General features: G+C 44.1%; 1 protein-coding gene across 1 annotated transcript in view; it reads right to left on the bottom strand.

Annotated features, from left to right (window-relative positions):
* The window catches only part of LOC128878822 (uncharacterized), an 81896-nt gene that overhangs the window by 5375 nt on the left and 60709 nt on the right, over positions 1-15812 (bottom strand). The window contains exons 2-6 of the mRNA XM_054127375.1: positions 10606-10651; positions 10357-10524; positions 6369-6588; positions 3008-3091; positions 711-844 (exon numbers count right to left, since the gene is read on the bottom strand). Of these exons, the coding sequence (XP_053983350.1) occupies positions 711-844; positions 3008-3091; positions 6369-6588; positions 10357-10524; positions 10606-10651 (652 nt within the window). The remainder of the gene's footprint in view (positions 1-710; positions 845-3007; positions 3092-6368; positions 6589-10356; positions 10525-10605; positions 10652-15812) is intronic.

Below are 15812 nucleotides of genomic sequence, written 5' to 3' on the forward strand. Positions count from 1 at the left end.
AAAAAACGCAACAGGATATTCGCATAGCTGAAAAATTTGAAAAATTGATGATTCTGAAACATGCCTAATGAAAAGGATCTTTCTATCAAGTGCGATTTTTTTTTTTTTGTACAGTGTTCTAAATTAAATTCGAAAATTGTACTGGACATATAACAAATTTTGCATATAAATAAATAACGGATCTACTAAATGGAACGAACGTAACATCGTCGACAAATTTATTCGCCCATAGCTTAATGGTAATAATAACAAATAATAGATCCTCATGCAGCAAAACCGTAATGCTTGTATCCACACGAGCTCGACCATGAATATTAAGTACATATAAGTAAATCAAGTCCCCCGGGTGTACATATGCCGTCTTAATCGCTGTCCAGACAAACTGACACGTTTCGAGGCAACGAGGTATAAATCACCGTGCGTTCACGTGCGTTTAATGACTCCTACGCGGGTACCTAACAGAATTATTAACATCGGCACGCCTTTTACGATTTTCGCCAGTATTAATACGTCCAGTCACGAGACAAGGATCGTTAAACGCCCGTGGACTCTGGGTGGACGTATCTCGAAATAAGAACGAAGAGGGGGGAGGTGTATTTTTCCACGGATGTTAATCATTATTACTCCTTGTCAAAAGACGCTGGTGCCCCACGCTGGGCTCGTAACGAGCCACGCCGTTTCGTTCTTTGGTACCGGGCCGTTTTACGTACCGTAGGATTCTTTCTGCTGTCCTGATGATGAGTGTTCTCACCGAGGGTGCCGCACCGATTCAGCTGGATGTAGAACTCGTAGTAATCGCGGCCCGTCCCGTTCACGTACATGCAGTCCGGGTCGTAGGAATAGCCTGCAATTAAAATCGATTGTCCTCAACTCCTCTGCGTGCCTTAGGTTGGCTCTTCTGAGACCCGAGCCTGCGGGGACCAACCGATGTGTGTGACATCTGAGATCACTTTTATACGCCGGTGTACTCTGTCTTCGAGCATCACGAAAGGCTTTTTGTACTTTTGTTTATTTTGTAATAAACCTTTGTTTGTAGAACATTTTTGTAGAGTGGCTCTTCGCGAAAACTTTATTGGGTTTTGGAAGGGTCTATAATCTTGTCCTCTATGACACTAAGGAAACTTGATATTATTTAACGCATTGCGATCCTATATCGAGTGAAGCTCGACAAACATGTACTGGAATCAGAAAATTCGGAGTGCAAAGGGTTAATAATTCTCGTAGCTGATCTTTCCAAGTATTCGGTAGCCTATGTTTCCCATGGGAATGTAAAGAGTACCCCAGAAGAAATCCCGGCAGAATAAGAGGAAGACGGAAAGAGTTATAGGGAAATCACAAGCACCGTGTCACCCTGTGTCGAGCGTGTGACGATTCCGACACGGGACCCGGAAGGCCGGCCAGTCTTTTTACCGTGCTGTCCACGGGGGGTATTTGGAGGAATTTCTCTCAACCCATTCGCAACAGAACATACTGTCGCGTCAAAGCCTGCGAACCATTTTCACGGATAACGTTCCGCCAGGCAGTCGCAAATGTAGAAATTTGCTTCCTTTTTTTTTTTTTCTTGATGCTCGACGTTCACGCAACGCCTCGGCCGCGTATTTCGCTTTTACACTCGCCACGTAATCCGATTGTCCGCCGTTTAGGGCCGGCATGCGCGTGACCAGTGTCGTTGCGAATGGGTTAACTCATGGGTACCCGACGGGTATATTTTTGTAACCTTTGCGACTTAACAGATGCATAGTGTACGGGATGCAACCTTGACAAGCGAATTGATTTTCTGAGAGTAGAAGAGCTGTATTTGTTGGGAGGAAGGGGGGAACGGATGTTCAGTGACCAGCTTATGACAGGTTGGGTAGATTGTGGTGGTGATGGAAATTGGGGAGCATGAATGAAATGTAATTGGAGATATTAGGTCCAAGAAAGGGCGGACATTCACAAATAGTAATCATAATTACTGTTGAATAATATCAAGACCTGTATTATCTTGGGTAGGTATTTACTGGATATAAATATTGTCCCAGGTGTCGAGTGTGATCAGCAGTTGTGGTCAGCTTTCATAACCTTGGGTCCACGAAACCCTACTTTAAAGTTACAAGACTCGTGACCATTTAATTCTTCCAACTTCTTCACACCAATTCTTATTTATTAAAGCACCCCAAAAAATACACATTCTACTAATTTCCTCGAAATCCAAGCTTCCTCCACCCTCTTTAATTCCTCCAAGCTTCTCATACCAATTTTTATTTACTAAATCTACCCCCAAAGTGACCCATTCCACTAATTTTCTCGAAATCCAAGCATCTTCCGCCCCCTCTGTCACACCCCCCATGTGAAGATACTCTACAGAGACAGTAGTAAACACGAATAATGGTTCGTTCTGGTTTTGGAGAGACACACGCACGTCGGTATAGTCTGCGCAGCGAGTCACGAGGCTGGTCAACAAGGACGCGCTATTTCCAGGCGCATCGCGTGCGCCAGCGGCGGGGACGCAACGCGTTACGCTCGTTTCAAAATAACGGAAGCACACCGTCCAACCGTGGTTGGACCTGGCCTAGCTGGGAAAAAAAGGAAAATTCTCCGGCTGCGATCCGCGAGAACGATAATTTCTGCCATTAGCTCTTCAGCGCGTAGCAGGTTCGATCCTCGTGTCCGCGGATATAATTGCCAGCGCCGCGCCTGCGACGTGATATCCGTTCGATTGACTTTAATGTTCTTGCTCGGGGGCACGTCCGCGGGAACATGCTCGGCGCGGGCACGTACATCGCCTGGTCAAAAACCAGTCGGTGCGGGAAATTAGACGGCGAAAAATTTAGCTGAGGAAGCTTGGAGCAAAAATAAACGAGTACGGTTGGGTTTTTATCGAGGGTGGACCTGGATGAATTAATTGATCCTCGAAGTCTGTAAAAGTGACTTTAGCTGACTTGTGCATGTCTCCGAATGAACACATGAAAGACACCGGAGGTATGTCCCTTCATAGTTTAACGATGCCCAAGGGGGCTTGTCTTACCTGCCGAGTATAGGAGTCCGGAGAATGATCCGTTGAACCCAATCCTGATCTTCATGTAGTCGTCCTGGCACTCTGCCTCGATGTCTGCAACAGAATTTCCAAGTTAGATATGGCAAGATAGCATAATGCGGCAAGATAAAACGTAATTCTTCATATCGATACACAGTGTACTACTTAATTGCTGGCACTTAAGATATCGCATCTAGGAATGTCAAGTAGTGTCCTTGATATACACTCAAATTATGAAAGTATTTCAGTGGAGTAAACACTTGTTATCTCGTACATAGAACCCACAGTGACAGTGGCATTATTTAACGATCACCATCAAACTAATTCCTAGAATCCATGCTCCTCGTTCGCGATCACCTCTCTAAATTCTATCCCCTATTAATGAGCTTCACCCCGAATTGGAGTATTATTTTCCTCGAAAATCAGGAGCGAAGAATCTTGAAATCTCGTCGAGGAACGCTCCTCTCCCCTACTACTCGAGCGGGTATCCGAGTTGCGCAATCGTTTCCATTGTTCGCGTTTGGTCGTTTTGCCGGCCGATGAACACAAAGCACGTATCCGCAATAGTGATCAGCGCGCGTGCATACCGTCTCGAAAACGCATGCACCGCGAGAACGACGCGGGATGGAGGGGGCGTAGGCGAAAAGTTGTATCATCGAGGGATATCCCAGGTGTGACTATCGCCAGCCTCCATCTGCGGTCGTCCATCTTCCACACTCCCGCTGGATTACGTCGACGTACGCTGGAAACGGCCCCTTACCACGAAGATCGCGTACAGGAGGGCTTCTCCCGTTCCTTCGCTTTCACTCGTCATCGACCAACGGTTTTCCGATTCTTTCCGTCCACGTGGACACCCTATTTTCCGAAAATCGTGACAGGGTTGGTGGATCTTTCTTTAAAGAAGCTGACTCTGGAGACCATTTACTGTCACTTTTGACGAGGACTTACAAAGATGTTTCGTACCTTGAACAGAATTCTTTTCACTTTAATTTATTATTATTAAAACAAAGCTTGGTCCTTTACTTTTAATTCGAAACAATTGATCTTGTTTCTTTATACACAGTGTTTACAGGAAATACCAGTTACCATAATGAAACTGTTAGAAATGTTTGGAACAAATCGAGTTCTACTATGATTATCAAGCAAGAGGGCCAGCTAAAACGGTTGCCATCGGTCAATCCGAGCACAGGAAAAAGGATATTCGATACGAATCAACCTAAATATTTACCCCAAAGGTGGTTTTTGCGTTACGGGTATCAAGATAGAAGCATCGAACGGTATTCAACGCGTAGAAAATTACACCTCTTGAACGACCGCAACATTTGAACGAAGAAATTATTCGACAAACAAACCGCACGAAATATTGCATCCACGAAAAGAAAAGTACACGACACCGTACGAGGAATCCAAACGAGCTGGAGCAGTCTCGAGAGCCTTCCATTTAAATCTCATTACTCTCTCAGCCAGTGGCGAGATTGCGGCGCGCGCGAAATGGGCCAGAGAAATAAAAACCGAGTTGCCGAGAACCAATTATGGAAATACCAGCCGCGTATCTGTCTCGATCATCTTTTTCTGCCGCGAAGTGGATCGTTACACGTGAATGACAGCCCAATGGTCGAGGAATTGTGTCGCTAATCGCTCTTGTTCTTGACTTTTAAGCGGAATGCAGTCGCGTTCGCTGCCTCCGCGACTCTTTGACCCCGAGGAACGCGAGCGTCTCGTGGAGGTTGTCGGAAAAGAAAAATGTAGCGACGGCGACGGGGATGGGGACGAAGAGGGAGGGCCCTGGGTCGTTGAATCGAGCAGAGAGGGATACGTTAAACCTAATGGGCCTTCTTTGGCGTAATTGACGATACCGCGGGTGGCCTTACGTTTCCCGCGGCGAAAGGTTTTATGACTTCATCGAGCCTGCCGCGTGGTCGCGATGAACAAGGAGGATTCATCATCCGTAAGCATGGACGTGGACAGATGCTTTTCGGGGAAGTTCCTCCGCGAGGGTGACGATGATCCATGACGCGGTTTTCGTTGGCGATGGTTCAAGCGCGACGAATCGATTCTTTTAAAGGATTGGTCAGGAATAGAAAGGATATCTAAAAAGTGCAGAGAATATATCGTACACTCTGAGGGTCATTTATTGTCACTTTTGACGAGGATTTCCAAAGATGTTTCGTGTCTTAAACAGAATTCTTTCGAGTTGGAGTCTTCTATTTTAAGAAAGCACAATTATTCTCTCATCGATGCGGAACACGAACTACTCGACTCCTTGTCCAACGCACTCCTGCAACCACTTACTTCACCTTCCGTCTTCGGGAAGCAATAAAGCACGCCCAATGAAGGATTTGCGAAAGAATTCCAAGCGCTCCCCGAGACAAGATTCCTGAACGCGATCGGTATAGGACGAGTAATCTGTAAAATTGCAGCCATCGTGGGTCACTGGTTCTCGAGGGGAGGGTGAGGAGGAACCAGAGGTGACTTTGATCACGGCGATCCAGGAGCCGGATAATAGCGATCGAACGAGAGGCGTCGACGCCTTGAGAGAAGGACAACGACGTCGAAGGCGCACTCTCGAGTGTTGTACGACTTCCCGACACCGTTTTAATTGCGTCCACTCTAACGGTAGCCATTCGCCATCGCGTTCTGGATCCCAGAGTGTCGGGGACGACGCGGTCCCGGCGACGCTGGGGCCCGATTCCTCTCGATTGATCGATCGCCGGGCCTCGATCGTTTCCTGGCTCGAGGCAGCAGCGACGCTCGATCTCCCGCGAGCCACAGAAACAGCAATAATGACGGGTGTGTTGCGATAACGGTCTACGAGGGTGAAAGCAGCTGCTGTTGTGTCGGAATGCAGTCTCCGATTCGCAGGATCGAGCTTAGGGGTCCTTTTGTCTCAATGAAATGGACGATCGAAGGACTGGAAACTATCGTGAGCTTCATTTTTGGGGGGGACTTCATGTTTGATAGTGAGATTTTTAAGGGATCATTTGTTTGAAAAAGATGAGAAGAAATTTGAGAGACGAATTAGTAGTGTGAATAATTAACGATCCAATAATCGTTAATTAATTTAATAGATCAAAGTTGGAATATAACTTTAAATATTTGTTCAGACCCTGTCAATAGTGCCAGTTCTTTAACACACCTACAGTCAGTCCCATAAGTTTGATATTTTCAAATGAATATTTCATTATAAATACATACAAGTGTAAAGATTGTTCATGTACATATTTATAATGAAACATTTATTTAATTTAGATAGATTTCTTTAATAGACATAGAAGTTACGAATATTTATGGGGTTGACTGTATATAGTATACATGATTCAATCATGAATTTATTTATAATCCTTTTACTCACGTTGAACTCGTGTCGTGTTGGGCCTGTATCTCCTGTGTTCGCGGTCCCAGGTCTCCGGATGCCTCTTCCAGTCGTCGTCGCCGATCACTCCTGTCCCCCCACCTCCAGGGATACCCTGCAAGCCCTGCAGTGTTTGTAGGGCTTGGAGATTTGGACTCAGAGGTCGTCCCTTCAACGATGGGACCGGTACGTACGCTGCGCCCTCGCCAACGTACACCACCTTCGCATAAAAGAGGAGATCAGCTAATAAAATGAGTTAAAATTCTACGAATAGTTATAATTCTTCTTAGAAATACTCATTAATTGACTCGCGAAAAGTAATCGAGGGTTACAGTCTCTGTGGTACGACTCGTAATATGTGTCTGACCATGGACGGTCCGTTTTCACTGCGCGTACTCTACCGAACAGTGTCCCAGACGGTGATGGGTAAAAATTTTTATCTAGGTAAAGATTTGTTCGTCGAAAAAATGCACACTGATGTCAACACATGTAGTATCGACAACTGTAGTCCTGAATATTACTTCAGAAGTGGTTACTTCCCCGTTAGGAAATTGACAATAATCGAAAGACCAAACGTACGCATGTGTGCCAGGGCTATCGAAGAGATTAGGAGGAATGAGGTAGCGTGAGTAAGTAGAATGTGGACATCGTCGAGCAATTTTTGCGCAGTTGGCTACAATGTCTGACCCAGTACGTCTCGCAATTCCTTCCATGACTGATCTCGCCAGGTCACAGGTGCCGTCGTATTGATCACTAAACGCGTCTGACCATAGGCAGTCCATTTCCCTGCGTGCTGTCCACTGAACACATGCCGTTCTCGAGAAATGTATGGCATGTCTGTCGCTAATATTAGTTCGCATAACTGCAGTTTTGATTACCATGTTCACTACCGCGTGTTTACACATGATAACGTACAATTCGTTCGTGTAATATTATTTGATGCAGAAAATGATGGAGTATCGTATAATGAACGAATTCATGGGACGAATTTAATTTGAAGAATATTATTGGACAAATCGAATTATATAGAAGGATGTAATTAATTCATGGAATATTATTAAATTAATGTTTTAGGTAGATCTAGTTTTCCTAGTTGTGTTATCAAAATATTTTTTTCCATATTTATATAAATGACTAAGAATCCATTCAATAGAGGATTAATATACCTGTACGTAGCGAAGGCCAATGGTTAATATTAAATAATATCAAATAAATATGAATTAAATGAAGCATTGAATGCACTATCGGTGCAAACAACCATTGAATAAAATTCCTGCAAATGTGGCATAACGTGCGGTATGCCATTTTCCAATCGTTAGCAGGGGGACGTGTTAAGAAGAATTAGCAACTCCAGTCGAGCATCGACAATTAGCGTGAACCAGTCGCCGGCATCGATAAGAAAGCGAACAGCGGAGAATTTCCTCGGTCTTCTTGCGACATTCTCCCACTTGTGCGTCGACAGGTAGCCTGGTCAGGTGTACCAGGTGGAAGGAGGCGCGTGGTCGGTGGTAAACGCCAGCAAGCGCTAAAAAGTCGCGAACAGCCTCCACATGCCGGCACCCGTAGAAACAATCGTGTTGTTACACGCTCTTTTTCTGCCATCTTCTTCTGTCGCCTCTGCTCTCCTCGCGCTCACGTTCCACGCTCCTGGGATTCTTCTTCGTTTCCACGGTGGTTCTTGCCATGGGGCTATCACTGTATCGATACTCTTCGTGCGATAAATTTATGTAAAATGAATCCCGAGGCTAATGAATCCTTTGTTCTCGAGGTCTCGATAATTAAGACGTAGACTCATCAGGGAAAAATAATGGAAACGTAACTATTAACGAGGGACTTGCGAAATTAAATCCAAAGTGCAGATTTAAAACTACTAATGGTAATAGTGACAAGATTAATTACATTTAATCTTGTATTTCATCCTACTTTTCTGATGTCAAGTATATCTACACAAATAAGCATTTGCGAGCATACATTAAACCTCAAGCGCACCCTACAACCATCTGACCAAACCCTCCTGACAAAAAATTGAATGAATTCTATCGTTTTAAATCAAATATACGAAATTCGATGACAGAGGGGGGGAAATAACGTTTCTTAATCACCACGAAGTATCGCGACGGAGCAGTCTTATCGCGTTCTATTTGTTCTAGAGCGATGGGAAATTATTGCTTTTCACGGAGCTCACGTTTGAGGAATCTCTGGAACTCGAGCGCCCGAAGAAAGACGGAAAGCCAGCTTCGAACCGTTTATGGGCCACTGGAGTAGTTAGAGGATCGTTCCTGAACAGTATCCTCTGTCTCTCGGGTTTATAGGGAGCCACTCGAATGGTCTCCGTGGTCTTTAGAGGCATCGTTTTGAGGAACGCTTCCAACATGGAATGCCGCGTCGCGGAAGAGGATTCGGCTCGACGAATGACCCGCTTCCTCGAAACCAGATCGTTCCTCCTCTCGTTTTAGGCATTTAAGGCCAATTGAGATCATGCTCGAATGATACTTGGTGGACAAAAGGGGATCTTACCCGTGGTAATCTTTGCGGAAAGCGCAGCCATCGGTGATAACCATGGCTATAAATATGATTTATTATAAAGTTTTCGAACTCGAGTTTCTTAAACAAGACTCTGTTTAAAGAAATGATTTATGTGTAACTTTGAAGAACATTGAAAATAGAGCGTCCTAAGTTTCTTTTAAGTAAATATTCTGTAGCTCTTTTATCTAAATTTCTATCGCTCATTTCCAATATTCGTTGCTATCCAATAGGATTCTAAACCAGTCTCACACGTCACCGTAAACGCGACTCGACGTTCGCGAATGTAATACTCCTTTTAAGAACATAATTCACTTCCGTAGTCCGTTGCCTTTGGTCTCTCTGCTCCCGCCGTGACACGCGCGCTCATGCGATGATTAACGGTCGCGCGGTTAGGGTGTCGAAAGTCATTAGTCCGACAGCGATCGGTGAGACTGGCTGGGTGAATGCACCTATCGTCTCCTGGACAGTCTGTTAGGTTTGTCCCTGACCTACAGCTGTTTGCTCACCATGGCTTGATTATTTTCGATTCGATTTATGGTACCTAACGCGTACACTCCGCGACAAAATCATAGCACAATCAATTCCTAAATAATTTCTTACTATTTTATCCACTTTTGATTCTTGAGGAGTTCTTTTCTATTTCTGTAAGGATAGGATGATAGATACAAGGTACGCACACGTACATTGAATATTTTAATTATTTTAAATATTGTAGCGTGGAAGTAACCACTGCAAGTGAGAATAAGTAGGTACTCGAAATTAAATTGTGAAGAAGTAATATTAATCCAGGTTCCTTTTTCTTTCAAGCAGAACAATTTACTCCTAAAGCGTGACGAAGTTAGACGTATCTTCTACATCTTTTTTTTTTTTTTTGCTGCATGCAACCAAATTGGTAAGTAAGTATTCGTTGGCGAATATCCGTTCCACAATTAACCATTATCCGAATGCATCTGAAACGATCGATCGATTCCTTTGGTCTTTCACTTTTCTCCGTCACGCGAGTAATCGATGATACGGAGGAATACGTTAAGCTCTCTCAGGAAGTGTTTATTTATTTTTAACGCCGCCAGGGGAATCTTTCAACTTTGTCGAAGGATGGCTGACACCACTTCTAACACTATACGCGACTCTCTGTGTAACGGGTGTTCCTAGAATCGCGATACTCGAGACCAAAGATGGGCAATACTCTTCGAAAACGCAATTGGAATTTGAAGCATAGAATTAAATACTTCGTAGCAAAGCATTAGAAATCATGAATTAAAATTAGTCATGGTTGTTTTTAGAGTCAAAATCAGTAACGCAAATCTTCTTTCCCCCTTCTGGTCATCCCTGGTTGAGGCAGGTCGTTAAACCCTAAACGAACTCGCAGCCAAAGCTTCGTACGGCTTCGGGTTACGCGTGCACGCGTGTCTCACGAATCGACGTGTCGTGAAATCGTGTTTGACTATGTAATGATACTCACGGCGTCGTGATCACTGGCTTCGTGCGTCAACCCTTCTCTGGTTTCGTTGCGTAGCGGGTCATCCTCTTCGGGACCAGATCCGCTTCCGGTCCAGTAATCCTCGGTAGTCTCGTCCACGACAGGGTCCTCTGCGTTTCCCTCGCCCTCCGTGTTCTCGTGAGTGGTCCCCTTTAAGAGTCACATTCTTATTACATTCGACAATCAAAGAACAATATTTAAGAAATAAATACTAGTACAGACGATCTTTACCTGGCATTGCAGCGACGTGATAGACATCAGCCACACGATCGCGTATCTGCAACAGAAAAATGGTCCATTCTTGTTAGATAACGTTCAGATTTTAGATGATTGTTCGAAGCAATCAGTTAATCCCTCTGTTCATAAAAAAAAATGGCGCCAAATCGCATACAATTTTCTTTGCCAAAGTTTATCGATCACGTTTCTGCGCTTTAGTCAACGGAGTCCAACTCGTTCCCCAAAAAAAGCGACCACCGCTTCAAGGACAAAGACCTCGAACTTTCCACGAGTTTTGCATGCACGTAGGCCCATTCCTCGCGTACGTGCACGTTTCCCAAACAGCGTCGTTTCACAACGAGACGGACAGCGAAGGACAACCGATAGAATCGCGGAGACCATAATCAGATCATTGCCACGCGTGACTTGGCCTAATCGCGGCTGGAGATCGAGGGAATCCTTGTAAATGAGTCAGACTGACCGCGGACAGAATATGAAACCGTCGGAGGAGCCTTTGGAGGGCCTAAGAGGTCCAGTATGGCAAAGGCACGATGATTTCAGCGCACTAGTGGCGCCACTAGTTCACGTGTTCTCCGTGTGCTGAAAAGCTCGTGGTAGCTCGTGACTAGTTTTCCTCTATTGCATGATTTTACTCTATCCTTCGAAGAGGAAATTATTTTTTTTCTTTATTTATAAAGCTTGCAGACCATAAATATCAAGTAGCCCGTCGATGTACTTGCATTTCATTCATTCAAAATATCTCCAAGAAACATATTAGCAAAATGACCGTTTTCAAATTCTATTTACAGTTCTTATATGCTATGTACGAATTATATACAATTGTTTCGTGCTTTATTCAATTTAGTACCACGTAAAATATCTTTGTATTTAATTGAAAATAAAGTGTTTAAGACCAGTCATTTGTCCCATCACGATAAAAGTAGTTACAAATGAATGTAGGTTTAGTGTTAAAACAAACGTCAGTCACCCTTAACCAGCATGCCGGTCAATCTGTTAACAGTTTCAAAACTGTCAGTCACTTAGTGCCTATTGACTGCCAGTTTGCAATTGGATGAAAATGGCCAGGCTTCCTGGAACCTCTTCCCCCAACCAAGGTTATTCTTTCACCGAACGGACCATAGGTCCACGAAGCCCTCGGATCATGGGAAAACGCTGAAGAGGCGGGATGAGTCATGTCTCACCGAGACGCGCCGCGGGAAGACCGCGAAGATGCGAACGAGATGTGCAGAGAGATGAACGCCGTAGAGGCTGGGTCTAACGCGTTGCGACCCGTGTCAGTTCGGTTCTCATAGAGCGATGAATTCGTTCCTCCCGTTTCTCCACGACGATCCCCGTACTTTTCTTCGCTGATGCCCTCTCTGGCCTCGCCTTTTACTCGTGTTCCATCCGTTGCACTTCAGCGACTTCCTTTCTACGCTGCGACGGGTTTCCTTCTTTAACATCGACCTCGACGGCTCTAACCCTTTGCGAGGGGTGGTCTGAGCTTTGATTCGTTTTGGAAGTGAACCGGGGATTTTTGAAAATAGGAATTGAACTGTCGACGCTGATCCTGAGGACGTGCGTTCAATTTGTAACTCTCTAATCTTTGAGGTATTCGATTTGTTAAGTGTCCAAAGTGTCCATTGTGGACTTATGAATATTTATTTGTCTGAGATAACGAGCTACGCTTAATGTTTTACTATATTTTAGAAGTTACCGAAGTAGAAGCTTGTTTATAAATAAATACTGTCATACTATACATTTACTGGGTCCAAATGGACTATGTTTGTTAGGTGTTCAAAGTGTCCATAGTGAACTTGTGAATATGTATTTGTCTGAGATAACAAGCTTCACTTAATGTTTTACTATATTAGTTAGAAGTTACCAAAGTAGAAGCTTGTTTATAAATAAATACTGCCATACTATACATTTACTTCATCCAAATGAAGTGTGTATACAAATTTTATCAGCTTGAAGCTTGAATATATCGGATTGTAAGATTTTCTACGAGTCAGTACACATTAAATGTAAAACACTGACTAATGATTCGAAGAATGACGAACAGGTTGGGTTAAATGATCCACCGTTTAGTTCACGATAAAGTCGATAATTGGTCGGCATAGATTGTTCCAGAACATCGTTTCTCCCTTCTTCCGTTTGACACCGCCTCGCGCGCCTCTCAATAAGCACACGTTTCGCTGTAATCACTATGATAGGTGTCAGTAATGCAACCCTCGGGGCTCGCGTAATTTCTGTTATTCAGACAAACGCGCGTGCGCATTAACTCTTCCTAATAGCAGCCACGGACTCTCCTTCTCATCTGTTAAACGCGCACTGGAACGTTTTGCGGAAACATGCATCGTACCCTGAATGAGAGAGTTCGATTGAACGCTTAGAATATGAAAGGGAACTTTTAACAGTTTATGAACGGTGATTCCCCGGAGTGAGAAATCAAACTTAGCTTCTTACTTCCTGTGATGGACTCGGGATGTGTACAGTGCGACTCATGAGGAGAGATCAATTTATTTTTATATTATTGTACAGTCGACTTTTCGCTGAATTTCAAGATATATCTGAGCAAGGGTCGACCAGCTTGTAGCAAAACTATCTAAAAATTGCTCTACGACTCCTGAAGAGTTTCAACTCGATCTTCTGAAGCACCTATACCCATCTAGAATGCTCCACTCCGGATGATTAATTACCCTTGACAGTTTCCATTCAATATCAATAAAGGTAGTGACTAATCTCGCCGATAAACTAAACAAAACGAACCGTTCCGTCGATCACAAAAGTCCTCCATAGACTATAGTCGCAGTACCCATTCCGTCTAATCGGATCGACACAGTATTCAACACATTCCAAGGTCACTGGGGATCGCAACTGTTCATCTAATTATCACTCGACGTTATTAATCTCGGCTTCCACGACGTGGAGTCTCGTAGAAATCCAACCTGTAATTAATGTTACCGCATAATGGCGCCTCTTCGCGCATCTGTTGGCGCTTGTTGTCAGTTGCACCCAGTTATGCGCCTTGGTGTCCATCGATGATGGATGTCGAATAACGCCACTATTCACCGTCGAGGAACTGAATTATCGCGCGAAACGAGTACGAGCGTTCGCCCACGCGACGCCCGAAAGGACGAACTCATTTCTGCGTGTACCTTGCACGACCCGAGGTGATTAACGATCGTCCTGGTCTTCCGTGAAACGATCCTCGAGCGCGTCCCACGGCTAACACCTTCCGCTCCATTTACCTGTACCTGTCTACGAGCAAATAATAATTACGCCTAGCAAGACAGGGCGGTCCGTGCGAGAGGCGACACAGAGAACCGTACGAAATGGTCTTAACGAGGTGGGGAAGGTTTTTTACATCGTCTGTGATGATGAACGATTAGGGTTTTGTTGGAAGTAGCTAGAAAGTAACGTCTTCTTCGAGAGTTGCTCCAAGTCTTGAGCTGTTGAAGCTCGTTGAGTCTTCCTTGGGAATTAATTACATATAAATGGAATGCGATGTTGGGATTTCTTACATGATTTCTGTGTGTTACGCTTACAATTAGCGATTACAGTTACAAAATCATGTTGTATTATACTAATGAAATTTTAAGGGTGAATATCCAAAAATGTATCGAGTTTCTACCCCCTGTAATACTGTATTTCTACAAATAGAACGACAGCAATTACCAGTACGCAAATCGATGACACACTGGCATTGTCCTTGCACATGCACGATGTTATAATATACTAACGAACTTTTAATCATAAATATCCAAAAATGTATTTAGTTTCTACCTCTGTAATTCTGTATTTTTACAAATAGTATGTCGAAAACTACCAATACGCAAATCAATGACACAAAGGCCTTGTCCTTGTTAGTCTTCATGAACTACATAGATACGGAAATGAAGACACGCGATCAATAAATACCCTTACGAGACGTTCCAAATACCACTCAACGTGTTGGGTATGTCTCCTGCTCCTCTCCATTAAACTGAAAAACTGGAAAGCCTCATGGTCGTTTCCCATGCGCCTCGACCCACACCGTGTCCCTCGGAAATGGCGTAATTATGGAAGAAAATGAGTTCGAGTGGGCAGCGAGGAGGAAAGTGCCTCGAAGGTGGTTCGAGGATCGAGGTTCGATTCCGTTAGCCAGCGTCGGATAGCGGGTGCCACGGAGCGCTTTCAATTGCTGCAGGGCAAAGCGGAAAAGCCGCAAGAGGCCACGGATCCGCGACTCCATTCTCCACGGAGCAATAATTGCATTGACCAGGGCGTCGTCGTTCGTTTGATCAAACTTGATTATCGCCGAGACGCCCCAGGACGATTCCTTCCATTGGAAACTCGTCCTTCAAAAAAATTCTAAGATAAACCGTTCAGATTGCCACGTAATAAATAAAATATATACGCAAAAACTTTCTCTTTGCTGTCTTCAATGCCACAAAAGAGTAGGGTTAAATCAATATTAACCCTTTGCACTTCTATGCCGAGTCCCACTCGACATTCTTTCAGGTCCAAATCATTACGGAAGGAAATTGTTTCAAGAGACATACACTTGAAGCTTACAAAATACAACAAAAGTGAAAATGAGACTGGTATTTAAGTGAATTTGTTTCTTTCCTTTATTTATTTAAATTGCCTTATTTTTTAGTTAAAGTAAATTTTAAATGAAACACTTAAAAGCGTTGGGAGCTGCTGGCAACGAAATTGAAATATAATTCGGTGTGCAGAGGGTTAACAAAATTTCACAAGAGTTCCATTTCTCCATTTCTCCATTTCTCTTCTCAATTAATAAATTAAATTCGCATGATCACGTTTGGCGGGTCTATTAACCTGACAGACATCTTTCGTCGGCGTGTTTACTCGTATTCCAGACGGTTCTCTATTTTTTCACGCACAATTAAAAATCCCACGGGTAAAAGTATCCACGTCTAGCAGTGGATTCGATAATTAGAAGCATGAGCTCGCGGGGATGAGATAATACGGCCGTTGGCGGGATACGCGTCAGGGTCTTAATCAGGCTTTTAAAGTTAAGCGCGATATACCGTGGCCGTAATCCAGTTCGCTCGAGCATGGAAAACGGAGCCTCCCCTCGTTACTTTTCAAGATTGTTGGCAATTCTGAGCGAAGGTTTATGTTACGCGCCGCGCGAATGCCTATGGCTGACAATTAATAAGCCTGTTCGTCGAGTCTGAAACTGTGAGAACCGGACCGAGGAAGACGGGTTC

This window comes from Hylaeus volcanicus, chromosome 1, assembly GCF_026283585.1.
Source record: "Hylaeus volcanicus isolate JK05 chromosome 1, UHH_iyHylVolc1.0_haploid, whole genome shotgun sequence".
Classification (NCBI taxonomy): Eukaryota; Metazoa; Arthropoda; class Insecta; order Hymenoptera; family Colletidae; genus Hylaeus; species Hylaeus volcanicus.